The sequence below is a fragment of the Stenella coeruleoalba genome (assembly GCF_951394435.1).
Source record: "Stenella coeruleoalba genome assembly, chromosome: 9".
Lineage (NCBI taxonomy): Eukaryota > Metazoa > Chordata > Mammalia > Artiodactyla > Delphinidae > Stenella > Stenella coeruleoalba.
The window spans coordinates 51556595-51584594 of record NC_137155.1 but is presented as its reverse complement, the minus strand read 5'-3'; the positions used below and the strand labels follow the sequence as shown (position 1 = coordinate 51584594).

The following is a 28000-nucleotide window of genomic DNA, read 5'->3' as shown; positions in this document are numbered from 1 at the left end:
GGAGGGGGCACAAGTCAAGTCAAACAAAGAATGTATTTCCAAAGCAGCATTTGCAAAGGTTAATCTCTCTATAGACTACAGAGGGGAAAGTGCAGTGTCCAAGATCGATCCAAGATCGACTTCAAGAGTTTTTTTTCCTGGTTAATAAACCACCGGGAGAGATTTTTTTTAAACTTAAATTTGCTGAAATGGGGATTCACTAATGCATGCAAACAAATTCCCCAAATTTGAGAATCTTCACTGAACTGATTTTATATTTGAGAATAAAGATATCTTGCTTCTGCTTACATCTTCAGCACAAAAAATAAAGGATACCTGACTATTTGGCAATCTGCAGGGAGAAAATCTACATACTCCCCAAACCAAAGGTGGCCTTACACCTCAGGAATCCTCTGAACACTCAAGGCCATTGCGGCCCTGGCAGTTAAATGTCTTTCTCAGGAACCCAGGTATCCTGACCGCCAGGCCTAACCGTCTTTTCCCCAACACCAAAGCTCGAGCGCCACCAGCTAGAGTAAAGGTCAAAGCTAACAAACTACTATGCAGCCCGCCCGCTTCTCCTATCCCAGGGAGTTTTTAAATGTGGTTCACGAAAGGGCATTTCTGAACATTTTACTCCAAGGACGCAGTCCATCCAAAAGATGATTTGGGTGGGTAGAGGTGAGGGAAAGAACACGTACAGGATAAAAAGCGCAGTTTCTTGGAGACTTGTCAGGAACTGAGTGGGGAAGGGGGTGGGAGTGTAATAAAAAGCAAAGTCTAGAGTGGAAAGGCGACCACACAGCACTCACGCAGTGGAGGAGAAAAGTGGGCTCAGCTGTTCTAGAGAGGCTTCAAAAGGAACCCTGGGAGAGCCCCGCAGGGAGGCGCAGGCCAAGGGCGGATACGCGGCAGCTCCCAGAAGGTTTGGGGGTGGGTGGAGGCGGGGAGCGCGAAGCTGGAGCCGTGCCGCCCAGACTCCCCGCCCCTCTGCTGGCCCTCTCGGCGCTCCGCGTTGCCGCGCTCTCCCCACGCCTGCCCCGCCCCCGCTCCGAGCTCTCCGACTCCTCCCCGGCTCCTCGGCACTCCCACCTCGCCCGCTAGGCCCTCCACTCGGCGTCCCGGGGCCAGCTCCGCGCTCTGCGCCCTCTCTGAGCGCAGCCCCTAGCGGCGCGTCCTGCGAGGCCGGGTTCCGCGCACCGCCCTTCCTCCCGCCCTCTCTCCTCCTCCTCCCCTCCCCGGTCCTGCGCGATCCAGCTTGGGAAGACGGGGAAGCTGCCCAAGCGTGACCGCCGCGGCAGCCAGTGTGCAGCCGCGGGCCGGAGGCGCGGTTCCTAGGCCTTAGAGCGCGGCGAGGCCCCTGGAGAGTCGGCGCTGTTCGCGGAGAGCTGCGAGGCCCGCCCCTACGCGGCGCGGAGGGCGCAGAGGTGAGCGGGCTGGGGAGAGCTCTAGACGCGGTGGCGGGGGCGGAGTTGGGGGGCCAGATGCGGTCGGCGCCAAGCACTGCATCCCTCCTCCCCTGGATTCCGCGCCGTCTGCGGCGTCCGCCTGAGCTGCTGGGGTCCTGGATCGCCTGGTACCTAGAGGCGGAGAGTGGGAAGCGTGTCTCTTCCACGGATCCCGCCCCCTACTTCCCGAGCTCCCAGAAAGTCCTGAGGTTGGTTGGGCCCAGGAGAAAGGAGGCCAGGAGAGACATTGTCCCAGGTAGGATGTGCCCCAAAGGGAGAGGACGGGCAGGTTACCTTAGCCTCCCTGATAGTCTCCTTACCACTTTGGGTTCATGCGGGGCATTTCATTGAAGATGGGGCAGCGCTGCTTTTCGAAATCTAAGTATTTCTAGTAGTCATTTTGTTTATTACCCAGTGATTGACCGTGGTGTGTTTAGGCCATTATGTGTTAGAAAGTAATTGGCCTCTTCTTTGAGTGTCCTAAATTATCAGAACCCCGTATTCAGCCACAGCCAAAACTTGTTCAAAATTATGCCCCCAAAAGCTTGCTCTTAAAATAGAGCAGGGAGATAAAGAGAATTTTTGTCGAGAGATTTCCATTTATTATCTTCCCCACCCCTTGGAGAAGGATTGATGTCAGTTTTTACTCCTCAGGCCGTACATTTTTTAGATGGAAAAACTTATTCCAGGCCATGGTTAATTATCACTCATTGCTGTGGGTGGAAGTGCAAGTAGAATTCGAACTCCTGCCCCACTGCCACCCTCTTGACTTTGATTGGATTCTAGTCCTGTTAACAGCCCTGGTGCTGGGAACCTTTTTAGTTCTCTCCAAACCAGTACCCCATCACACCCCATACACTTTTTTCACCTTTATTATTTCCTCGTCGTGTTGACCTCCATTTATTTTTTTCTTTCTTTATTTTAAGGCTGTATTTTTTTTAATTTTTTTTTTTACTCTACAGCTCTCTCTTGTTTCAAAGCTTAAAAGCTGTCTACAGAAGAAAAACACCCGTCCTAGAGATTTTGCAGGATATTTAGAAACATAACTGGAATGGCTGCAGTTTCTTTCTCTTAGCTTGTCAGTCATTGGGGGGGTGGAGGGGTAAGGGAATGAGACAGTATTAATAATGATGAATTGAGCTAATTGTGCAGAAAGGAAATGAAAAACTGTATCCAGGTCACTTTTTATTGTACTAGTGACATGGAAAATAGACTTGAAGTGAATGAGCGTAATTATATTTTAATACTGCAGTTTCAATAAAGGGCATTCAGGGCATCAGGAGATGCATTTATTCTGTCTGTGCTCAGCCAGTAACCATGACATTGACTTAACCATGACATTGACATATCACCCGCTTTCGGCCCACAAGCCTTCATCAGCAAAATGAGGGATCTTATCTAGAGACCTATTACAGCTCTTCTGGTCCTGACATTTTTGGATGCATTTGACAACAAAGAATATTTATTGCATTCTTATGTATATACTATATGCCAGGCACTGTGGAGGCAACGATGGACAAGACAAACATGGTTCTGCCCTCAAGGAGCTTATTTTCTGGTGGGGGAAATAGTAATGAGTAAAGAACAGTTACATAAGAAAGGAAACCTAACAGGGGCTCAAAACAGGACAAAACTGGAGTGAATCATCGTATTGAAGAGACATGATAGGATGTGCAGTGTTCACAGGATGGGAAAGTGATTGGTCTTTTCTACTTCAAGAAAAGGTTGCTGTGGCTGGACCATAGGGAATAACAGTCATACAGGATGACATTGAAGAGTTGTGCTGGGGGACTTTCCTGGTGGTCCAGTGGTTAAGACTCCGTGCTCCCAATGCACGGGGCCCGGCTTTGATCCCTGGTCAGGGAACTAGATCCCGCATGCACGCCACAACTAAAGAGTCCGCAAGCCGCAACTAAAAAGATCCCATATGCTGCAACGAAGATCTCCTGTGCCGCAACTAAGACCTGGTGCAGCCTAAATAAATAAATAATAAATAAAATATTTTTAAAAAGGAGTTGTGCTAAGACTAGCTAGTTCATTCAGAGTCTTCAGGTCAGGTTCATTTAGGTCAAGAAGGTGACTGCAGTTCAAAATGCAACAGGGAGCCACTGATTTTTAAGGAGGTGAAAGACATCATCTGATTTACAATTTAGGGTGATCTCAGCTGCTTCCTAGAGAATGGTTTGGAAAGAGGCAAAGGAGTAAGTAGAGAGGCCATTAGAAAATGTTTGCAGAGTTCAGGTGAGAGATGAGAGAGACCTGGATTAAGCTGGTGTCATTGGAGAGGGATTTAAGAAATATTTTGGAAAACAGAAGTTGGTGTTGGATTTTTTTTTTTTTTTTTTTTTTTTTTTTTTTGCGGTACGCAGGCTTTTCACCGTTGTGGCCTCTCGCGTTGCAGAGCACAGGCTCCGGATGCGCAGGCTCAGCGGCCATGGCTCAAGGGCCCAGCCGCTCTGCAGCATGTGGGATCTTCCCGGACCGGGGCACGAACGTTCATCCCCTGCATCGGCAGGCGGACTCTCAACCACTGCGCCACCAGGGAAGCCCTGGTGTTGGATTTTATTTATGTCAAGGGTGAGGGAAAACAAGGACTGGAGGATCACTCCCAGATTTCTGGCTTGAGCAACTGATGAGTAATGATATCATTTACTGAGAGGAGGAAATTTGGATGAATGCAAACAGTTCTGGGTAGAAAAAGTGTTTTGTTTTGAACTGTTAAGTTTGAGATGTCTATGAGGAGATCATAACCACAGCTGCTTGGGAGGAGAAAAGGGATGGTCTCTAGGACAGAAGTGGACAGACTGTCCTTTGATAGGTGAGGTTAATGATTGTGAATTGAAGGTGAGCTGCGTTGTCTGATTTTTCTTTAGCAGCCTTCACCAACTTGGCTACAGATACAGTGAAAATGGATAGCTGGGTTCTTCCAGGGCTTGAGTTTTGCCAAGTGGATGTGATGGAGAACAAGAGAGTTGTCCTAATCTGTTCAGGCTGCTATAACAGAATATCATTGGCTGGGTGGCTTAAACCATAAACATTTATTTTTCACAGTTCTGGAGGCTGGGAAGTCCAAGATCAGAGCAACGGCAGATTCAGTCTGGTAGGGGCCTACTTCCTGGTTCATAGACAGCCAACTTCTCACTGTGTCCTCATATGGCAGAAGAGAGCCCAGACCTCTCTGGGCTCTCTTTTTATCCCATTGATAAAGGTTTCACCCTGTGACCTAATCCCCTCCCAAAGGTTGCACATCCTAATACCATTACATTGGGGGTTAGGATTGCAACATATGAACTGTTGGGGGATAGGGGATGATAAACATTTAGTCTGTAACAAGAGTCGATCTTTTTAAGTGAGTAATGATAAATATACACTGTGGAATCTAGGATGGATAAAGAAACCGGGAGAGTGAGAATATAGTCAGTGGATCAGATTTCTTCTACCATCTGCAATTATCAGTGTGAACATTTGACTAAGGTTATTGGAAGGCTAAGAGATAGTGCTTGGAGATATCTGAGGTATGGTGGAGGCAAAGATTCATTGCCTTAGATGAATAAGTGAAGGAAATGAAGCCATGAGGTTGAATGCTTCATCCGTTTGAATGATGAAGTAGTAGACAAGGATGACAACTGCTGGGATAGAGAGGAAGAGTTTGTATGTATTGGGGGCCAAAGTCACTAGTGATAATGAATAAGCTAGAAGTCAGTAGATGACAGCAGTGAGTATAGGGAGAGGATATTACGAGGTGCCGTGGGCTTCAAAGGAGCTTGGGGTTTGCAGGACAGAAGAAGAAAGGTTCAGATGTGGCTTTCAAAGTCAAAAATACACTAACTTCATCTCATGGCCCTGGAGGATTACATTTTCTTGATAACACATCCAAATCAGCAGGTTGTGAATGTCATCAAGATCTCTGAGGACAGCCCTTTCAGAGTTACTGTTATCCAACAATTAATGCTCTAGATGTTTATATGTGAAACAAATTCTGTTTTGTTTTATAAAATTAATATAGCACAACAGCTGCCATTCAGCCAGAGGAATGTCAAGGAAACTCCTCTAAACTGAAAATCTTAGGATTTCATGTATCTGAGTGTAATGGAATTCTCTTAGCTTGATAATATACTTTAAGATTTAAATGCATACATCAAGTCAAATGTCCACGCAAGAAAACTGTGACCTTGAAATTTCAAAGAACCCTTATGCTACTTAAATCACACTGTTAGATGGAGCTCATAAAGGAGAAGTGTCACAGTGTTAAATAAAAGCTAGCAATTACCATTATTATCTAGCTATAATTCTTGGAAACAAAAGAATTTTAGTGCTGGGAAGGAATGCAGAGTCAAGTACAACTTTTTTGTTTTCCATTTAACAAAGGAAACTAAGACTCAGAAAACAAGGTGATTTCAGAAGCCCGGGCCTATTCTTTCTCCTCGACACCACATAAACAAAACTTTCTATAAATGTCATAGTCTTTTCAATTATCTAGTCTGTATTACCTGTGAATAAGATCAAAACAAAAGGTACAGAAACTCTAGCGCCTTGCTAGTCCAAATGTGGCCCATGAACTAGGACCATGGGTATCACCTGGGGGCCTTGGAAAACTGCACACTCTCAAGCCCCCCCCCCCCCGGCCCTGGAGAATTAGAATGTGCATTGTAGCAAGATCCCTAGATGATCATACCCACATTAAAGCTTGATAGTCGGTCCACCTGGAAATTCTCGTCTGCTCGGGTCAGCAGAACCTCTGATGCCTGGAGAACTGAGGAGAGGAGCCCCTCGTCAAGTGGAAAGAAGAGACAGCCTCACTGGAACATTCTGAATTTTGAATGTTATGAGCTAACAGGAACAAAGTATGCTGTGTGGTGGGATGACACATTTTAAGGAATGGCACTGCCCTTTCCAAAAAATGAAGAGAGGATATTGCAAAATAGTGAGTGGACCTTCTGAGATAGCTCGGAGCCTGCGTGAGAAAGGGGAAAGGGCTGCATGCATATTCTATAGCTTCCAGCATTGAAGGGCAGCTGTTAGTCTCTTGCTAGGGTTATTTTTCATTATTACAAACAACAGTGTGAAAAGGAGTGTAACTGAGGATCAAAAAACCACATCTGTTATCTCCAAATACCAAAATAAGTATGAGGTTGAATCCTAACTCTTTTAGTAGAGTTGTTTTTGATCTTGGCTGCATATTAAAACACCTGAGGATCTCTTAAAAAATCCTGATACCCAGGCTGAACTCCAGACCAATTAAATAAAAATCTGGGTGGAGGGGCGGTGGTGACTAGGTATCACTATGTGGTAAAGCTCCTCAGGTCACTCCAGGGTGCAGCTGGAGCTGAGAACTGCTGCTTTAGAAGGTCATTCTCTGTTGTGGGAAGAGGCAGCTCTGAGACTGAGGCTCTGCCTCTCCACTTAACCCAAGCAGTGAGTGGGACCTTCTGGTACTCCCATAGCATCCAGCACAGTCAGCAAAATTGAAGTCACAATCTGCTGTGTGTATAAAAGCCAGTGGGGCTTTCAGGACATTGTGGGAAGTAGGATTTTTTTTTAAAGAGGCGTATACTCTCGGCAGGTTTTCTTAAAATTTGAGTAATAACAGTTACTGCTAGTGGGAATATTCTAAAATTGGATTGTGGAGATGCTTACATAACTGTAAATACTGAAAATCATTAATTTATACATTTAAAATGGGTAAATTTCATGATATGTATATTTCACCTCAATAAAACTTATTTTTTAGTTGTTATATATGCTTCAATATTCATAATTTAATCATGTTGCTTGGATGGCCAGGAAGCCACTGCCTGTTTTGTATCATTGGAGTGTTAACATCTAGCTGCATGCCTGGTGGATAGGGCTCAGTGAGACATTGGATGGGGGAATGGTTGGGGATGGATGGGTGAGTATCATTATGACCTTTGGTTGTGGACTGATTTCTAAATTGATGTCAATCATCAGAGACCCCTAAAGTTCATAGCACCCAGTGGGCATTGGTGCCATTGGTAAACTGTTTATGGTATGGTATTGAAATTAGGGAAAGGGGTTTGTGTAGAGGCTAGAATAGCAGGCCCATCATAGAAGATTATTTGTTTATGAATAAGTTACTGCAATGTAGAAAAACTTGTATTTGCTAGCCAATAAATATAGGTGTCCTTATCTCAGAGTACCATCTGCAACAAGGTTATAAGATGGGGAAATTATTTCAGCCATTATGAGACCTGCTACTCCCAGCTTCATTTTAGACATACCCCCCGATCATGTTAAATTGCAGTGCTATGAAAGCCCAGGCATGCACAGGAGACATGGCTGTGCTTGACATAGCAGGCTATATATACTATGAGGTGGATGGAAGGACGTGTGTAGCTTCTTCTCTGGCCTAAACACAGAAGAAAAGTGGGTTGGTGGGGAGGTCTTGGGATGTTGTTGCTTTAATTTATTGAAGAAGATACTAAAATTTTTTATTAACTGAAGTCCTTGAGTAATACATTTTAAAAATTGAATTTCTAGACTAACCTAAATTTAACCAGAACGCTTTTTTGTTGAAAATCTTCCTACCATGAACTAGACTGCTTTCTTACCCTAGCAACTGCAACATGATAAACATATAAAGTTTTGTTTTGATGACTTAGGACCTAGAAACATCATAAAATCATACCCATATAAACGTATATATTGAATACATACTAAGCCTAGGAAATACCTTGGAAGTTACTTGTAATTTTGAATATCTCATTAAAATTCTGGTTATTTGAAAAGTCTGGAAGGCTTGGAGTTAGTCAAACTTTCGCTTTAATGCTATTTTCTGAAAATCTTTTGGTTCTATAAAACATTAACACAAAAAGACACTCAGATCCAAGTATGAAATATTAATGAATCATTTGTAATTACCATAATTTATAAACAGAATAGTTTTAATAAAATTACTATTTTGTAATTTTTGGAAAATGATTTTTAAATGAGGATGCATACAGATTACGCAAAAGTTTCAACTGAGGGGAAGAATTTAATAGTCTGACTTAAGTGGATTTTAATATTCAAATGGCGAATAGTGATTGGACTGCATTATATTAGGACAGTTATTCTCAAACTTTAATGTGCATCAGAATCTCCTGAGGGCTTTTTATGATGCAGATTGCTGGGCTCCACTCCCAGGGTTTCTGATTTAGGAGGTCTCCGGTAGGTCCTAAGAATTTACATTTCTAACAAGTTCCCAGGTGATTCTGATGCCGCTGGTTCAGGGACCATGCTTTAAGAAATCACATTCTAATTTTTCAAGCAGAATTGCAGCTTTGCTTCTGGCATTGTCTAAAGGACTTAAGAATTTCTTCCAAAAAATAAAAACCTAAAAAAAAACCCCACCTCTTCCCTCAAAGAAATACTTTATTGTTATAAACAGATGGGTTTTATATGTTTATTTAAATGCTGAGAATGTAGGGAATATCTTTTTGCAACCCAAAGATCATGATGGTAAGAATCACAATTTAGTCACAGAAAATTGGATTGGGATATTTGATATTTCATGTGAGGATTAAGCAGACATCTCTAGCATCAGGGAGTTTGTTCCAAGGTGCTTTTCTCCCCTCCCCAGAAATGTTTTCTCTCCAACAGGCTTAAGGTGTACTTTACATAGAGAGTTTCCTAATGTCAGACCAGTAAAATAAAAAGGAGAGGGAGAGGATCTATATAGGACTGCCAACTCAAACAGCTGTTATCACTATCCTTTTATGAAAAAAGGACATTTTGACCAGTAGTTAAGAGATACTCTCAGAGTAAAGGACAATTTGTTAAATTGAATAATTTTATGAAAAACTCCCTATTGTATCCATATACTTTTTAATTGCTGTCGACCAGTGATAGCTTCACATTTGGGAACCAGTGCCCTAGCACTTTTAAAGTAAGGTCACAGAAAGCCAAATTTAATTTTGGATCCTTATGGTTTTAAGCTAGAATGAGCCTGTAGTGTACTGTCATGAACCTGGTTTGAAGACATTCTGTGTAATTTAGAGATTATTTCCCAAGTACAATTCATAAATATATAGAATGACTTGAGGTAAGGGAACACCATGTGATATTTTTCTCTCCCTGATTTTCTAGAATAACTATGCTCTGATCATACAGTCTAGTTCTTAATTATATGCTGATATGAGGATTTTTTTTCTGCTTTTTATTCCAAGTACATACTGTCTCTTCCTAACTGGAACGTAAACTCCTTAAGTGTACGCACCATGCGTCTCTTCTTTATCTCTTATGTGCAAAGCACACAGTGGCCTGGATAAATTCATGCTGGATCACAGCAGAGTAGATCTGCCTTTAGATTATAGTTGCATCACTCCTTGTCAGTGGAAATGTACAATGTAAGGTGCTGATTACTCTTATTTTGTAAATAGGTAAACCTTTTTCAGCTATTGACATAATTCACTTCTTATAACCCCATTTTTTATGGATATCATGATTGTAAATTTCAACTCAGCTGTTAATCAAGTGATCCAAAATGATGGCTTAGCAAATTGTGAAGTGATTGATGAGGTTTTGCTCCAGTGTCTCAGCCCCCATAGTTTGTGGAGATGCATTGCTTTTAAGTCTGTGTACAGATGGCTTCCACAGGATACGGACATACTTCTCGGCTCTTTTTCCTTTCCCTCTTGAAGCAGTACACACCTTCACAGTGTTTGCAGAGCCCCCAAAAGAAAATGAGTTGCTATCTGGGGGTTCTCCAAGAGATACCCATCAACCAATCATGTTTTGTTTTGTAGTATTAATAAATTCAGGTCTTTGGTTGGTTTTGATCTAAAAATTGGATTTATTGTTGATTGATTGATTTGATTGATTGATTGGTAGTTAGAATTCCTAACCTTATAGCTTTGGATTTACCTAAAACTATCCTAAGCTTGAACTATTTAGAGTTAGTATTTCTTTTGGAGAATAAAGTTAATGGGTGACATTTGGTGATCTAGACAGTTTTAAGATTCCCCATACAATGTTGGCACTGCAATATTAGAATGAGCAGAGGTCAAAAGACTCATATTTGAAGCCTTGTGTTAACTACCAACTGTACTGTCTTTGATAAATTGCTAAGGTTCTCTAAGCCTCTGTTTCCTCATCTTTAAGATGGGCATAATATGTACTTCACAGCCATCTGAGAATTAAATAAGGTAATATATGTGAAAATATTGTGAACTATGAAATAGCACACAAGCACATGATATTATTATATGCTTTCAGCAATACACAAATAATCCACCTCTCCGATCGTTAAAGGTTGGCTTTTGTTTTTTCCTCTCATGAATGCTTTTACATTCCTTAACACTTGGATGAAAAGAGTCTCATTTTTTAGGCCAACTTCTATTTGTAGGCGCAGTCATACTATTAAAGGGTTCAGTTAGAACTTGCCATTAGAAATACAATGTGAATAAGGCCCAGACATGTTAGGACAGAGTCACTTATTAATATGTATAAAATACAGGGTATAATGAGGTACCCAGAGATGACATTATTAGGCCCTAATGTATTTTAACCTATTCACATTCTGATGTGCAGAAGGGGTTTGAACTTGCTTTGTAAAATAAGCAGGTAAGTGATACTGTTTTGTTTTTGTTTTTCATTTGAAAAGGTCTTGATCATCATGATTCTTATATTTAAAGATTTTGAAATTCTTATGTATGGGGAGATGCTACAGTCTCTACTCAGAAGAACTTGGGACTGGGATATAGGAAACTTGGTTTCTGGTGTGTGAGTCTAGTTAACTCTTTTTACCCTTAGATAATGTATACGACTAGGGGTAGGTTGGTCAGTTCACCTTGAATTGTTTAATGAAATGAGCATTGATTTAATTACTTCTGATTCCTTTAACTGCTCCTGATTCTCCAAGTGGCCAACAATATCTCCAAGATGTTGACAGTTTTGTACTAACCTGGTGCCTCTGACCCCCGCCTGCCTTTCAGGGTGTATGGGGTCACTCCAAGGGACAAGAAATAATTATCACCCCTTATATCTTGAAAAGTATGAAATGAAACATGTAATAGATTAAAAAATAGTGAGTTTTCTCCTTTCCCAAGATCCAAGTTAGACATTAAGATGAGTAGGTAATGCTAAGGAGCAACGACATCACCAGAGAAGGAGAATACACTAATATGAACACAACCATCACTCTTCCACCTTGCCCCCACCCCCATATCTTCCTTAAATTCCTTACATGCACCCAGATGACACATACCTTAGCTAGACTGCCTGGGTTCTAATCCTGGTTCCTCTAGTTTCTCTCTTGTGACCTTGTACAAATTATCTTTTGCATGTGTCAGTTTCCTCATCTGCAAAATGGGCATGACAGTATTAGTACCTATCTCATCGGGTAGTTGTGAGGATTCACTCAGTTAATTTGTAAAGCACAGAGCTGGCACATAGTGTATGCTATATGAGTATTAGGTAATATTATTATTATCTTTTTAAAGATTAATTTACTGATGTATTTGGAGTCATTGAACATGCTCCAGTTCTAGGGTAAAAAGCTGGATTTTCCTTGCTCCAGTAATTTCAAATTTCATTTAGTAAAAACCCAAAAAAAGTGTTTTTTAAAACATTCCACCTGTTCCTGTAAAATCCATTAAGTTCTCTGAAGTGATCCACACCTGCTGTTAGCATAAAGGAAATGGTGCATTGCGGATAAAATGGAAGAGTATTTTTTATCCAGACCCAACAGTGACACTGATTCATGGTGATCTGATTGGTGTGCTCGAGCAAGTTACAACAAATATGAGCCTATAAGGTGTTAGTCACTCAGAAAACAATTTGACAGATTTTTCCAGCAAAAATAACTGCATCATGTTGTATGTAACGAATGGAAAAAAAAAAAAAAAACGGGAAGAAAAAGATTTCAAAAGTACTGTGTACTTTAAGACCATCAACACATTATTAACCCCCTTTACACAGGGAAGCTATCTTTCTCTATGATAAGTTAATAGGACATAGGGTGAATGATAGAAGTCTATTGTATTTAATTAATTCTTTGTTGTATTTTGATGCCTACTTTTCTGAAAATATTATTTAAGTGCAAGGTTTCATTCTTTAGTAGCTGATTTAGCTTACTCTCATTTAGTAATAAAGTCCCTCACTAGCTACTGAGGTAGACCCCATCACAAATGACTGTAGACAGTTTGGGGTTATAAATAAGTTCTTGGTTTTTATTATTGTTTTTCTGTTTTCTGTTGTCTTGTGAGCTATGATGAACTGTCATAGTCCTTCTCTACCTTTAGTGGCATTTCTGACTTGCTGCCTCTGGTCTGCTGAGCAATTGGATAATCACACTTGTTAGAACTGTGTTTTTTAAAAAGTTCTCCCTTGCTGAAAACTTCAGTCTCTTTCCTTTTGCACTCTAGAGCCTTGCTGTTCAAAGAGGGGCCCGTAGACCAGCAACATTGGCATCACCTTATTAGAAATGCAGAATCTTGGGCCTCACTCCAGACCTACTGAATCAGACTCTGCATTATAACACGATTCTCAGGTAATTTAAGTACGCATTAAAATTTGAGAAGCTCCACTTTAGCGCATCAACTTTGTGACAGGTCATTTTCCTATTTCGAGATCCATTTTTAGCTTACAAATTGTGTCTTGCAGTGTTCGAGGTTATATAGCTTGCCAAACTATTTTACCTCTAGAAACAAGGGATGTTGTTATAACATCTAGAAGTGTATTCATGTTTGCTAATAGGTAATTGATGAGCATTTTATTTTCTCTCCCCTAGGATATCCCTGGTGATCTCAGAAGAGTCCGTATCATGGAATCGATCTCTATGATGGGAAGCCCCAAGAGCCTTAGCGAAACGTTTTTGCCTAATGGCATAAATGGTATCAAAGATGCAAGGAAGGTCACTGTAGGTGTAATTGGAAGTGGGGATTTTGCTAAATCCCTGACCATTCGACTTATTAGATGTGGCTATCATGTGGTCATAGGAAGCAGAAATCCTAAGTTTGCTTCTGAATTTTTTCCTCATGTAGTAGATGTTACTCACCATGAAGATGCTCTAATAAAAACAAATATAATATTTGTTGCTATACATAGAGAACATTACACCTCCCTGTGGGACCTGAGACATCTGCTTGTGGGTAAAATCCTGATTGATGTGAGCAATAACATGAGGATAAACCAATACCCAGAATCCAATGCAGAATATTTGGCTTCATTATTCCCGGACTCCTTGATTGTGAAAGGATTTAATGTTATCTCAGCTTGGGCACTTCAGTTAGGACCAAAGGACGCCAGCCGACAAGTATGTATTTTTAACTTTTATTCTTAGTTAGATGGTATTTTGTACTGAAATAGTTAAAACAAATATCATATATTTAAAAACTGAATTTTGACACTCTCCAATGATTATCATTTTGAAAACTATGTATGAGCTCCTGAAGATTTGTGTCCTGACCTTGTAAGGGCACATTTCTATTCCCAAAATGATGTGAAAAGCTGAGAAAATAACTGAAACATTCCTATCATAATCAGCTAATTCAAGAAAAAGGCAAGGTTGGCAGTTGAATAATGGGCCATCTCCTTGCTTCCTCAAATATTAAAACAATCTCAATCATGTCTTTTTTCTTTCCCTCTCTCCCTCCCACCCATCCTTCCATCCTCCCTTCTTCCTTCCTTGAAGCTATTTGGTAAACAGTATCCCATCTCTGAGCGAAATGCTATGTAGTATGATCCTGAAGAAGAATGCTTTAGAAGTACCTTTTATTTTATGTAGATTATTCATAGAATTTTAAATAGTCCAGTTTGTTTTATTTTAAGGGTAGATTTCAATCTGCCTGGGGAAGGTAGAAGCAGATTGGATTTCTCAGGTTCTCCTTTAATCTATGAGTTCTGTTTAGTTCAGTTTGAGAATAAAGCAGATGGGGAGCTCCATCAATGCTTTTGTGGAATGGGAGCTTTTATAAGTAAACACATAAAATAGTGCACCTTAAAAATCTTTCAAAAGTGTGGTTATGCATTATAATGAAGCATGATGATAAAATACTTTTATTTTTGTCCATAAAGACGGTTGATTAGATGTCTTAGAAAATAAATTCAAGTATTACATCACTATATGCTGCATATCAGAGTCATGATAACCATTCATTTTCAAGTGTTTAATTTGGAAGAATGTATACTTTCTTACTTTCCTAGAGAGTATTTCTGAATCCTTTTTTTCTTTTGCATATCAACCAAGGCTTGGCAATGGATACAAATCTAGCAAATTAGAGATAAACCTGAATTTAATCCTTTGCCCGTATTTGTGATAATTTTAATTATTCAACAAAAGAAATTGTAGAACAAGAGATTAAGTTCAATGTGAGCTACAGAAAGAGTTTCATTTGTATTTTGTAGTCCTTGTGGCTTTATGAATGTTTGATTTATTCTTTTAAGTTTATTATAAAATTTTATAATTTGTAGTTTTTTTCCCAGTGAAGTAAAAACAGTTTAATCCACCATTGTCACACTTGTAATAAATTTGAGAATGCTTTTCCTTACTTCTTTGGTATATATTTCTCCACCTTCCCTGCTCCATTTTAGAAGTTCATGAACATTTGTATAATAGTATAGACTTTGTCATTTATATGGTTAACGTTAGATAAAATTAAAAATCCTAAGAGCTCTACATTCTCACCATTATGTAACTAGGTTTAGTAGGCAAGCATTTCAGTGTGGTCTGTTTCAGAGCCTTTATATAAACATCCTCAGGGATACATTTAGGAATTTGTTTTCCCTGAACATAGCTCAGAGATTTTATAGAAAAATTTTTCTAACTCTAATCCTGGCTCACTCCAGCCAGGAACTTGTGAACTTGGTGTTCAGCAAATATTTATGAATTCTCAACTACATTACAATATCTAAGAGGTTTTGGTAGTTTGAAAGCCCACCCTCACCCGTACTGATCACAATCCCATCTTAGAGTTCCTATAGAGGCAACAGCTCTTAGAAAATGGCAGTTACTTTACTGTTTAAGTTAACTAAGCCTATTAATGCTATTCTTTCCCCACTTTAAATTATCCTCATTTAAAGATGAAAGAATTTCATAATCCTGACCAATGAAATAATAATATACCTGAGATTATCCATGGTTTTGGTGAATTGGTTTCTAAGCCAAAAGTTAAATTTTATAAATAGTATAGCATCATGATATCATTTAGAGGTTTTAATTACAAATTCAACCATTCAGAATCCATGCTTATCTTTTCCCTTGCTGAATAGCCATAAAGGGCAATGCTTGAAATCACTCTACTCAGCAGAATCACTACAGTCCTAGAACTAAGTACTGTCCACCAAAGCCTGGAGAGCCAGCCCCACCGGGTTCCCTGCAGGAGTGAGAGAGCTGGACAGGGGAGGGGCATGGCCTGCAGCTCAAACTCCACCTAGACTGTTGGAGGGAAGACCTTACCTTGTCTGCTCAGAACCTGGTGATCCAGAAACCTTTCTCTCCTCCCGCCTCCCTTCCCCTGAGGACTTCTATTCCCAGGGTCAAGCTAGATTTTTCTGCATTTTCTTTTCATGTCATTGATGGTAGCAAGGACTTTGTTGTTTTTATGATACTATTTTAACCTATAAGTAGATTAATAAATTAATAAATGCTTTATCTCCTTAATTTTTTTGCATCACGCAGGGTCATCATAAGTGATGCTCTGTGGATTAAATGGAACGTGTGATTGTTACCATTTTTATAAGCAATAATAGTAATGATGAGTCTTCTGTTTTTTCCATAGGTTTATATATGCAGCAACAATATTCAAGCGCGACAACAGGTTATTGAACTTGCCCGTCAGTTGAATTTCATTCCCGTTGACTTGGGATCATTATCATCAGCCAGGGAGATTGAAAATGTACCCCTGCGACTATTTACTCTCTGGAGAGGGCCAGTGGTGGTAGCCATAAGCCTGGCCACGTTTTTCTTTCTTTATTCTTTTGTCAGAGATGTGATTTATCCATATATTAGAAACCAGCAGAGTGACTTTTACAAGATTCCTATTGAAATTGTGAATAAAACCTTGCCCATAGTTGCCATCACTTTGCTGTCCCTGGTGTACCTGGCAGGTCTCCTGGCAGCTGCCTATCAGCTTTATTATGGCACCAAGTATAGGAGATTTCCACCTTGGTTGGAGACCTGGTTACAGTGTAGAAAACAGCTAGGATTACTAAGCTTTTTCTTCGCTTCAGTCCATGTTGCCTACAGCCTCTGCTTACCAATGAGAAGGTCAGAAAGATACTTGTTTCTCAACATGGCTTATCAGCAGGTATGGGACGTGCTTGATATTTAACTGATGCTAGTAAAATGCGTGATAATTAGAATTTGTAAAACGTGAGATTTAAAACAGTGTAAAATAAAACTTTACATATCTTGTAATAGACATTTTGGTATATTTAGGGAAGAGAAAGAATTGTTCTTTAAACAATGTTTCTGCACAAGAATTATGCGGCTAATTCAGAATCATTTAGAATAAAAGCTGCTACTATCCCTTTCTTTGCAGAAAGAGCTGGGTTTTGTTTTCTTTTTTTAATGTTACAATTGCAGTGATTACTTTCAGCATCAGTTAATTATTTTATAATTGTCTATGTTCCGTGAAATAATAAGGCAGTTCTCAGTAAACATACACAATAAAATTAGAACTAGTGAAAATATAAAACAGAATAGGAAGTCAAGATCAGGAGACACAAGGTTTTTGTTATCATAAAGCAGGAAAGATACTGCTTCCTCAGGGGAGCCTTTTCTAGCACTTAGCTCTTCAAGAAAATCTCTGGGAGAGCTTCATAGAAGGGGCTTGATGATGGAATAGACTATGATTTTCCTCAATTTCCATTCAGCAAATGTAAGGGGTTTCACTGAAGCTCTTTGATGTAGCATTTCTCAGTGAAAGCAGAGGACCGTGTGTGTACTAAACACATGTGTAAGAGCTTTTGCATTTTTTAAGAAACCAAGGCATCATGGTCCAAGTATGTAGCATCCAGTACTTACACTTGTTTCAACAATAAAACCTAAAATAATTTGAAAAAAATTACTAGATTGATGTTCTTTAAGCCATTCTCTCTAAAAATAACCACTTAAATGAATATTAAGGCTTTGATATCTACTCCACCAGCTTCCTCACCTCCTTCATGTCTTCAGTTTGTTGACACAAATAATCAATAAACAATCAGAATAGAAGAGAGTTTTATTTGCGCCCAACTGAAGACAACCTCTCAGTAGCTCTGAGGGGACTATTCTGAAGAGGCAGGGAAGGAGCCAGTGTGTATATGAATTTTTTGGCTAGGAAATAAGTGTAGTCAAACATACATCTTTGATAAAGAATTACTGCTAATCACAAAGAACAGATATCTCAAGTTAATGATTTTAGTGCTTTTCTATATATGGGAAGATGCAAGAATCTGGGGTCATTGAAATTCTTCCTAAGATATGCACCTTAACGACCTAGGGGCCAATATTTCAAAGCACAGAAAGCCTCATCCTGTTTTTTTTCCTCCTGAATTCCCCTCAGGGCCCGCTGTCAACTGACAGTGGGTTGTGACTGAACCCTTTGTATAACTTGATGATGAGCAACATTCTTCTCTTTAATGGTAAAGCTGATATACAATGTATGTTTGACAGGCCGTAAGACAGGCTGTTCTGATTAGCATAAATTTCAAGCCAAATCGTGTATAAGCCAGAATGACTTCTCTATACCTCAATATGTGAAAATTTCTTCCATCAAGTTCTTACCTCCTCAGCGAGGCCTTCGTTTGGACACCAATTTACATTCTACCACCTGCTTCTGACTCAACCCTGGTACTCTCAGCCCCTCTTACTTTACCTGCTCTTCTTTCTCTTTGTTCAATAGTATTTACCACCTTCTAAGACACTTTGTGTTCTTTGTTTATTTACTGTTCTCTGCCTTCTCTCATCATAATGTAAGTTCACAAGAGGAGGGATCTTTGTTTCGTTCACTGATATATGCCTAATGCCTGGAACTGTGCCTGACACATCGTAGACACTCAAAAAACATACTCATGGAACAAAGGGATGAATTGGGAGGGCTTGTAGATAGATTCAGGTTGTAATCTCCAGGTATACTGGAGTATGCTGTTATTCTGTATTGTATAGACACCAAATGAGATAATAAGAGCCTTTATCCACAGAGAAGCTCTGTGGCTCTTTTCAGGGTGTTGGTATGATTGCTTCAGGGAACTAATGGCTAAGAAATAGCTTTTCTCTCTCTCTTTTTTTTTTTTCATTTCAAGTATGTTTGGTTACCTGGAATTGGACAAAAAGTTAAGCTGGTGTTAAGTTAGAATGTTTTCCATGAATAGATTACTTAAACTGAAGCTTTAACCCAAGGAATCCAAGCCTTGATTTATACTCTAATTATATTGTTTGCATGTAAATAGACAATTCTAAAAGTAGCCCCTATGCAGAATACAACATATTCAGAGTTAAACTCTGGCTTGATTATATGTGCATTATCAATGTAAGGGAAAGTACTGAATGAGGCAACTGGACAGTTGGAAAGTATATTAATGAGGCCATTCAAGTGGGTAAGTATTTGCACTCCTTAGGGCTTTATCGTCAGGGAAATCTCAACTTCCTGGGGAAAAGAAGGTAAGAAGAGGTAAATCAACATATAAATAATCTTCAGGTAAGAAAGGAAGGCACAGACATAGTTTAGAAATTCCCTGCCTGGATTCTAAATTGAACTAAGGCCAGAGTGTACCCAAAATATTCAACCAAGTTTAAACTAACTTATAAAAGCACCAGAAAACTAAGTCTAACTGCCAGTACTTCTTTTGTGTCCCTCTGGAACCAACCACTCAGTATTTCACGGTCTTGGGACTCCAGAGTCCCTGTCACCATGATGTATTACAAATGTGGTGACAGATTTACCCACCCTTCTCACATGTGGGTGAGGAAGGAGAGAATCTTAGCCCTCTTTTTGTTTAACTTTCCCTTCTCTTTCCCTCACACCTGGAACAATACCATCCAGTAATAGGTTCTCCATAACAGTTTGTTAAATTGAATTAGTGCAACTCAAATGTTCTGTGTCAATATATGACATATTGTTAGGCCAAGAGTGAACTCTGTGCTGAATCAGTTAATATTCTACCAAACAAAGGAAATTCACGTTTGCTTTCTTGTTAGGTTCATGCAAATATTGAAAACTCTTGGAACGAGGAAGAAGTTTGGAGAGTTGAAATGTATATTTCCTTTGGTATAATGAGCCTTGGCTTACTTTCCCTCCTGGCGGTCACCTCCATCCCTTCAGTGAGCAATGCTTTAAACTGGAGGGAATTCAGTTTCATTCAGGTATGTGGAGTTTGTTTGGTGAGGGACTGGGTGGCATAGATTTTTAATTCCAATTAAGTACAGTTGGATTTTAAATATGCTGCTAATAAAAGAGTGCCCCTGGGACTGCTGTTCATGCACCTAGCTCGTGGAATGTGTGTCGCTAGAGGCCAGCTTAGGACCATTCTGGTTTAGTAAGTGAAAGACCAGTACAGGACTTTACTGGAAAGCTTTGATAGTACTGCCTACTATGTTACAGATAAAGGTTATTTGAAAAAGAAAAAAAAAAAAAAAGTGGGGGAGTAATGAGCTTAGATCAAGTTTAATACCAAAGTCAATTTATTATTGGGCAAATGAATGAAGACTTACTTTATATTTTGAGTCATCTTGATCTGTCTAGAAAAGTCTCATTCATCGTAATTCAAGTGGAGAGAAGCTCAGTTTGAATATTTTAAAGGAAATGTGTATACACATACAAACACAAGTGGTAGTTAATGGATTATGGCAAGCAACCAGCCTTATCATTCTTGTTAGTATATGTATTTGGTACATAAGTTGTATACATACGTATATGAGTGTCTACAAAGGGGTTGCAAGATAACATTGTGTTCTTCGACAAGTTAAAATTCACTTTCTCCAGTAATAGCTATTTAATACATTTGCATACTTTAAAAATATATAACTCAAACTGAGACCCTACCTAAATTACCATAAAATCAGTATTGGTTGTATCCAAATGGTTTATAGCACAATATGCGGATGGGTGTCATTTGGTGGTACACTAAATTTTGTTTGTTTTTAGTTTTGTTTTTTGCCTCTTCGCTTGAGTTTTTTTTTTAAGTGATCTAAAAATCTCATTCAAATTAAGGGCATATCCCTCGTCTAAATTCATTTTTCCTTTTTGAGGGAAATAAAATGTGAATATTTTCCCAACTGCTAGTTTAATCACACCTGAAAAGAAATAGAAAAGGTGCTAGACGGGTGCAAAGTACCATTATAAATTTAGATGAGTACTTGCAAGCAGAACAGTTTTCTGCGAGAGAGTTGATCCTTCCCCAGTGAAGTTAGAAGTTACATTATTATGCCGATGTAGTACTACATTTTATGTAACATAGACCATTTCTTAAATAAGCAATTAAACATAACGTAGGGAACCCAAAATGCTGAACTTTTTGATTTTAACCTGTGAACTGTTTAACAAAGTGCTCTTAATAATCTTATATAATATGGTTGATAAAGCCATTTGAAATGCTTTTTATGTTACATATTAATACTGTAAGATTTTTCATATTTATCTTCAACTAGTATGTATGTGTGTGTATACTTATGAGAATGCTCTTCAGCATTTAATTTTATTATATACGTGTGTATATATGTATGTATACATGTATTATATACACACATACACACATTTAAAAAAAATACACAACTGGTAGAAATGTGGATAACTTTTATAAAGGAGTTTTCCAGTTTTTATCAGTATCCTTAAGGAAAACCCAGATGTTTTGACCAGTTATCCCACTATTAGAAATCAATTCTAAGGAAATAAACCAAAATATAGAAAAGGGCTTAAAGTGACATTATAGTTGAGGAAAGTAGGAAACAGAGTAAATGATCAACAAAAAGGGATGGTGAGGTAAATTATAGCACATCCATTCAATAGAATATCATACAGCGTTAAAGTCATGTTTTCATATTTAATGACATGAGGCAAAGGTTCTGGATGTGATAAATAATCAGAATATTAGGCTATATGCAATACAGCCTTATTTGTGTAAAAAAAAGTGCATATAAATATATAAGAAATATATGAAAATACTAAAATTGTTTAATGCAGTAGAGAACAAAGAATAACTCAGTAACTTAAGAGAAAATAGTGTTATCAAAATATAAACTTGGTATATCTGGATGGGTTAATTTATGAGTTTGAATAATTTGCTTCTTATTCTGTTTCTTTTTCTTCCTCCCCTATCTCAAGTCTACACTTGGCTATGTTGCTCTGCTCATAAGTACTTTCCATGTTTTAATTTATGGATGGAAACGAGCTTTTGAAGAAGAGTACTACAGATTTTATACACCACCAAACTTTGTTCTTGCTCTTGTTTTGCCCTCCATTGTAATTCTGGGTAAGATCATTTTACTCCTTCCATGTATAAGCCGAAAGCTAAAGAGAATTAAAAAAGGCTGGGAAAAGAGCCAATTTCTAGAAGAAGGTATTGGAGGAGCAGTTCCTCATCTCTCACCAGAGAGGGTTACAGTAATGTGATGATAAATGGTGCTCCCTGATGCCATATAAAGTTCTCCTCATGCCATTATTTTTATGACTTCCTTTATCTTCAGTTGCAAGTGCACTGTCAAACTGCTATGGGCTGATACCTCTTCAGTGAAATCTCAGCTGAATTAGTGGTAGAATTTTCTTCAAATTTGTTTTCACTAATGTCACATTTTGCCAATATGAGTTTTTATAGTCAACTTATTGTTGAAATGTAGGTATGTTTTGTTTTGTTTTGTACAATCGTAAGGCTGTTGTTATTTTAACAAACTTTATTCCATAATCAGGCAGAAATATTTGTAGTTAATAATATAGATACAACATAATGTTAAAAAACTTTGCACACCAGCAGAACTTTAAGGTTTTTTTTGGTTTTTTTTGGTGGTACGCGGGCCTCTCACTGTTGTGGCCTCTCCCGTTGCGGAGCACAGGCTCCGGATGCGCAGGCTCAGCAGCCATGGCTCACGGGCCCAGCCGCTCCGCGGCATGTGGGATCTTCCCGGACCGGGGCACGAACCTGTGTCCCCTACGTTGGCAGGCAGACTCTCAACCACTGCGCCACCAGAGAAGCCCAGAACTTTAAGTTTTAATATAATTCAATAGATATATTTCTTTTCTGAAGCTTCAGTAAGGTTTTAATTATTATCTAGCTTAAGAAATAGAAATGCATAACCATGCATTATTTTTAAGAAAGGACACATTACATTAGTATCTAGGAAAGGGTGCATGGTTAAAATCCCTATATTTCTTTCATAAGATCGGGTTTGAAGAATGTAATCAATTGTATGAACCAATGTGATTTATAAACAAACACAAATTAAAGAGACAAACTGAACTTGAAATTATGTTTAAAATGCATTGGAGACATGAACTATATACTGATAATGTGTACTTCATGAAAGATTTTATTCTTTATCTTGTTACAGAGCAGTTTTATTTGCATATTAATATACTGATCAGGGAGAAGACAGTAACATCTGGCCTCCAAAACTGGTCTTTCTCACCTAGTACCAATCTTGGGAATCTTATAATTGTTTCTAGTTAGAGGGAAAGTGTTATGTTTACACACAAGGAGTTGTCAGCTGATCTATGCTGTTGCACCTTAGCCAGTCATACTCCAAATGGTACAGGATTTTACTGACATTCATGGATGGATTATAACCTGCCAGGCACTGTTCTAAGCACTTTACTTGTATTTTCCCATTCAGTACTTACAACAACCCCATGACAGAGGTAGTTATTTTCCTCATTTTACATATAAGGATACTGGAGCATAGAAAAGTTGCCCAAGGTCATGCAGTTAGTGAGTGGCAGAGCCAGCATTCAAGTCCAGGCAGTCATATTTCAGAGGCTACAGTTTTAGCCGCTAGGCTGTATGGCCCCTGCCCCATCCCCATGCATACCAATCTAGATGCTTCCTCTTTGATATAAAGGCACTGACATTCTTTACAGTGCGTTGTGTGTGTCAAAAGATATATGAAAATAGTAAAATCATAAATTTATCATTGCCTGTGGGATAATCCACACTTACCCTAGGAGAGGATCTTGCCTGGGACAGGACCCGGGAGATCCATGGCAGTCCATAGGCCTCCCTGTGCAGTGAGGGACTACAGCAGATAGGACCACAGCAGTTTTAATGAATGGCTGAGGTCCTACAGAATCTTAAAAAGTCCCTGTAGAGTTGGTCATCTCTTTTTCTCTTCTTGAGAAGTCCTCCTGCCTGCTCAGACACTAATTAGGGAACAGTTTGCAAGCATGAAGGATATTTAGATGAGCAGTTAATTATAAATGTACTCTAGAGACATAGAATCATACAGATTATTCATGAAAGTTTTCAGTGCTGACATTCCACATTAAAATTGCATTTTGTTCATACTTTGGTTAGAAAGCCCTATGTTTTTTTTCCGTTTGCTCTTTCCTTATTAAAATAGAAAGTTGCAGACAGATACAATTATATGTATTCCTCTTCCTGAAATTATAACATTTTTAAACTTACCCAGTAAGGTTCTACTGAATCCAGCTGCCAAAGATAAATGGACTTTTACTTAGTGGAGGCTACCTTTCCCACCAATGGCTCTTTCCCTAGTACCGCATCATGTCAGTTTCGTAAACTACTCATGATTCTCTGATGTCCTCTTGCTGAATTTTAGTAGCTTGCACTTTTTACTTGAGCTTTTCTTTTTTCTTTATTGTAATTATATTCTTTCCCTCTTGATAATCATTTACTTGTTAGTTCTCAGTAGGGATTCAGTTGGGTGATAACTTAAACACCTATAAACTATATAGTGGACTAGTGAAATTAAGAGCATATTTTTAATATTTTCTTGTTCCTATAGTTCCACTCCCTTAAGCCCATACTTGCACCAGTTAACGTGAAAATACAATGAAATATTTTTAAAAGTTAGATGACTACTGAAGTATATTGTTGCATGTATATATTAATTAGCCAATAAGATAAATAAAATTATCACTATTACAGATAAGTGGGGCCTTTGAAAATACGAAAAAACAAAGTTTATGAAAATGTATATAAGATGTAACAGTTGTTTGAAATGGTGATATCTCCTTTTCAGTACTACAAAGAGGAAATAGTTTTGAAGTTTTAGAATAAATATAATATATTCATTATAATTCTAAGTGTTCAAAAGCTTTTCTAAAAATGCAAAAAAATATTGACTTTTAACTGCTTTACTTAAATGACTTTTAATTGCTTTATTTTACTATTTCCTACCTGATTATTTTTCTTAATCATTATTTCTCATAATCATTCTTTAAAAATCATTACTCTGGCCTCAGAAGTAGGACTGAATTCTGCTCTTGCTAGATGTGAGAAAGTAGTGGGAACTTTAAAGTAGTGGGATTTTTTTGTTTCCTTAACTGTATTTTGAGAAGCGCCCCTGAGAAAATTATAAGAATGTAGAAAATATACCTAGTTTTAATTCTATGCAAAATAATTAAGTAATTTTTTTCCTAAGAGGAAATTAATCATTGACTGAATCATGCTACCTAGCTTTTGTGTGCAGATTCCATGTCTCCTCTATTAAGAATATTTTAAATCATGTTTAAATAAGAATATATTCATGCTAGCATATATTTTTCAAAGCATATATGGAAATTAGCCTAGACTGTCTACATGCAGAGATTTTTATTTAAATTTTAAAATATTTTAAAGTATGAATAAATTATATTTATAGGTATTTATCAGAGAGGAATATTTTGTGCTACATATGGGATTGGTTAATGAGCTCCAGTGTTAAACTACCTGATTAATTTCTTAAAATTAGCATAATCTTGGGTTGATTAAGGAATTTTACTTTTAAAATTAATTTGATAATAGTAACTCAATGTATATTAATCCTTACAGTCAAATTATGAAAATTATTTGTGTAAAAGGGCTTTTAAGAATATATCATATCCAATTTTTTTATTGTTTATCTCTTATGTAACATGTAAAAGTCTTAATTCTTTTTAATTGCCTTTTGCCATTAAACTATTTCATAATGAATTCTCTACAGAGAGGTTTCCCCTCCAAAAAAGTTTCATTTGTGAAAGTTAAAGATTCTTATGTGATGTTTTAAATAAAGTACCATCAATGTAACTTATAAATATTTCTTTAGGAGTATTATGAACACTGAAACTGTGTCAGTCTATAAAATCTCTGTTTTGAAATAAGTATTTAAACAGCCTAAAATGTCATGTTGAAATTATTTTGTAAATTCATGACTTAAAGCACACATAGTATAATAACCTGTGTCTAGTGTTAAGATTTATATTTGTGATGTGTTGTCATGAAAATGAGCTGCTCCACCCTCAGCTGTTCATAAGTCAGTAAAGCAAATTCTGATACATCTTCAGTATATGTAATTGCTCTAAATGAGTATATTTAATTGCTCTAAATGACACTGTAATAATTTTAGTGGAAACACAATTTGTTCATACCTTTGAACAGTGAATTTTATAGGGATGAATAGGTTCTTCAGTTTTTTTTAAGTGCAAGAAAACTATAAAGTGCTAATATTCAGAGATTCTGTCTATATGATACCAAAAAACATTTAGTTCAGCTTAACACATGTACACACAGTAGTCCCCCCCTTACCATAGTTTCATTTTCTGTGATTTCAGTTACTCACAATTAGCCATGGTCTGAAAATATTAAATGGAAAATTCCAAAAATAAACAATGAATAACTTTTAAATTGTGTGCCATTCTGAGTAGCTTGGTAAAATCTCGGGCGTTCCTGCTCCATCCCACCCACCCGGGAGGTGAATTATCCTTCTGTTCAGTGTATCCTTTCCCTTAGTCACTTAGTAGCAGTCTTGGTTATCAGATCGACTGTTGTGGTATCACAGTGCTTGTAACCCTTATTTTACCTAATAATGGTCGCAAAGTACAAGAGTAGTGAGGCTAGCAATTCAGATATGCCAAAGAGAAGCTGTAAAGTGCTTCCTCTAAATGAAAAGGTGAAAGTTTTTGACTTAATAAGAAAAAAAAAATTGTATGCTGAGGTTGCTAAGATTTATGGTAAGAAAGATTCTTCTATCCATGAAATTATGAAGAAGGAAAAAGAAATTCAAGCTAGTTTTGCATTGGACCTCATGCTGCAAAAGTTACAGCCACAGTGTGTGACAAGTGCTTAATTAAGATGGAAAAGGCATTAAATCTGTACAATAAGATATTTTGAGAGAGAGCGAGACCACATTCACATAACTTTTACTACAGTATATTGTTATAATTTTTCTATTTTATTATTAGTTGTTGTTAGTCTCTTACTGTGCCTAATTTATAAATTAAACTTTGTCACAGATATGTATGTATAGGAAAAAACATATGTATGTATATATAGGGTTTGGTACTATCTCTGGTTTCAGGCATCCACTGGGGGGTCTTGAAACATATCCCCTGTGGATAAGGGGGGTGCAGACTACTGTACTCAGATTTTTTTAACTTTCCAAATCATTGGATTAACAACATACAGTCATCCAAAATTAGGGCAGACTATTTGGATTCTCCTAATGGCTAGATGGGCTAAATTAAATTACCAGTGCAGGTTCTTTCTTTATGATTTCCAAATTGCCACCTCCAAGGAAGATTCTCTTAGGATTTTCTCTAAAGGTCTTTCATAGCTTTACAGATATCCAGCCTGAATGGGGACTGGAAGTTGTCTCTCAATGTCTAGTTACCCTACTTTAAAAGCTGTTGCCCATTACATTCCTCAACTGCCCTTGCCATTAGGTGTTCCTGTGTGACTGAGTGTTGGCCAGCGATATGTAGGGGTACAAATGAGTGACTTCTTGGAAGTCTCTTCAAAGAAAAGCAGCATGTGTTCCTTTATCTTATTCCTCCATCTTCCCGCCAAACTGTGATATAACAGGAGCCCTTGCAAATATCCAAGTAGACCAAGGCCTAAGGACGACATGTTAGAAACTAAAAAGATATTGACTACTTCACTACTTCAACTGCCATTTCCTGTATTTAAGCCATTGTAAATTTGGGTTTCTTTTTATGAAATCAAAACTAATCCATTCCAGCCTTCAGTTCTTTATCACGATGCCGTTTAACACTGTTTGAATCAACTAGATTGCAATAATTCTTACCTTTAAAAGTTTTTAAAGGATAATGTGCAATTCACATTAGAATTGATTTTCCATTGTTAATTAATTATACTCATTTTCCTGCCTTGACCTTTCATTAGGTATTTTATATCTGCTTGGAAAATACTGTCTTCTTTATAACTATGTAATAGATATTTGCTAAAACTCTTAATCTGTAAAATATCGTTATCAAATTTTATGCCATGTTTTTATATCATTCTCATAGATCTGCCTTATAAACATCTAAATAAAAAAGTACTGTTTAATGTGATTTAACTTCTTTTTTGAAATGTTATATACAAATGGATTTTTGTTTCTTACTGAATAATAATTCCAATATTTGGTGGAAGCCATCTAATACTTTTCTGACTGTTTCTTTTCAGAAGCATCCAGAAAGCAATTGCATGTAACAGTTTTGGGTTTGGGGGGAATTTTGTTTGTTTTTGCC

At 38.0% G+C, this 28000-nt stretch overlaps 1 protein-coding gene and 1 long non-coding RNA gene across 4 annotated transcripts in view; one reads left to right on the top strand and one right to left on the bottom strand.

The window, feature by feature from the left end:
* Positions 1-1032, bottom strand: part of LOC307191396 — a 646337-nt gene extending 645305 nt beyond the window's left edge. For all 3 annotated transcript variants that reach the window (XR_013829746.1, XR_013829747.1, XR_013829748.1), the window contains exon 1: positions 792-1032. This is a non-coding gene — a long non-coding RNA (uncharacterized lncRNA). The remainder of the gene's footprint in view (positions 1-791) is intronic.
* Positions 1027-27766, top strand: STEAP2 (STEAP2 metalloreductase). Its single transcript, XM_079931430.1, has 6 exons — positions 1027-1406; positions 12791-12915; positions 13156-13680; positions 16145-16672; positions 19546-19710; positions 21668-27766. Exons 3-6 carry the CDS (start codon positions 13189-13191, stop codon positions 21953-21955), a joined length of 1473 nt encoding a protein of 490 aa, XP_079787556.1. The 5' UTR covers positions 1027-1406; positions 12791-12915; positions 13156-13188; the 3' UTR covers positions 21956-27766.
* Positions 27767-28000: the final 234 nt, after the last annotated feature.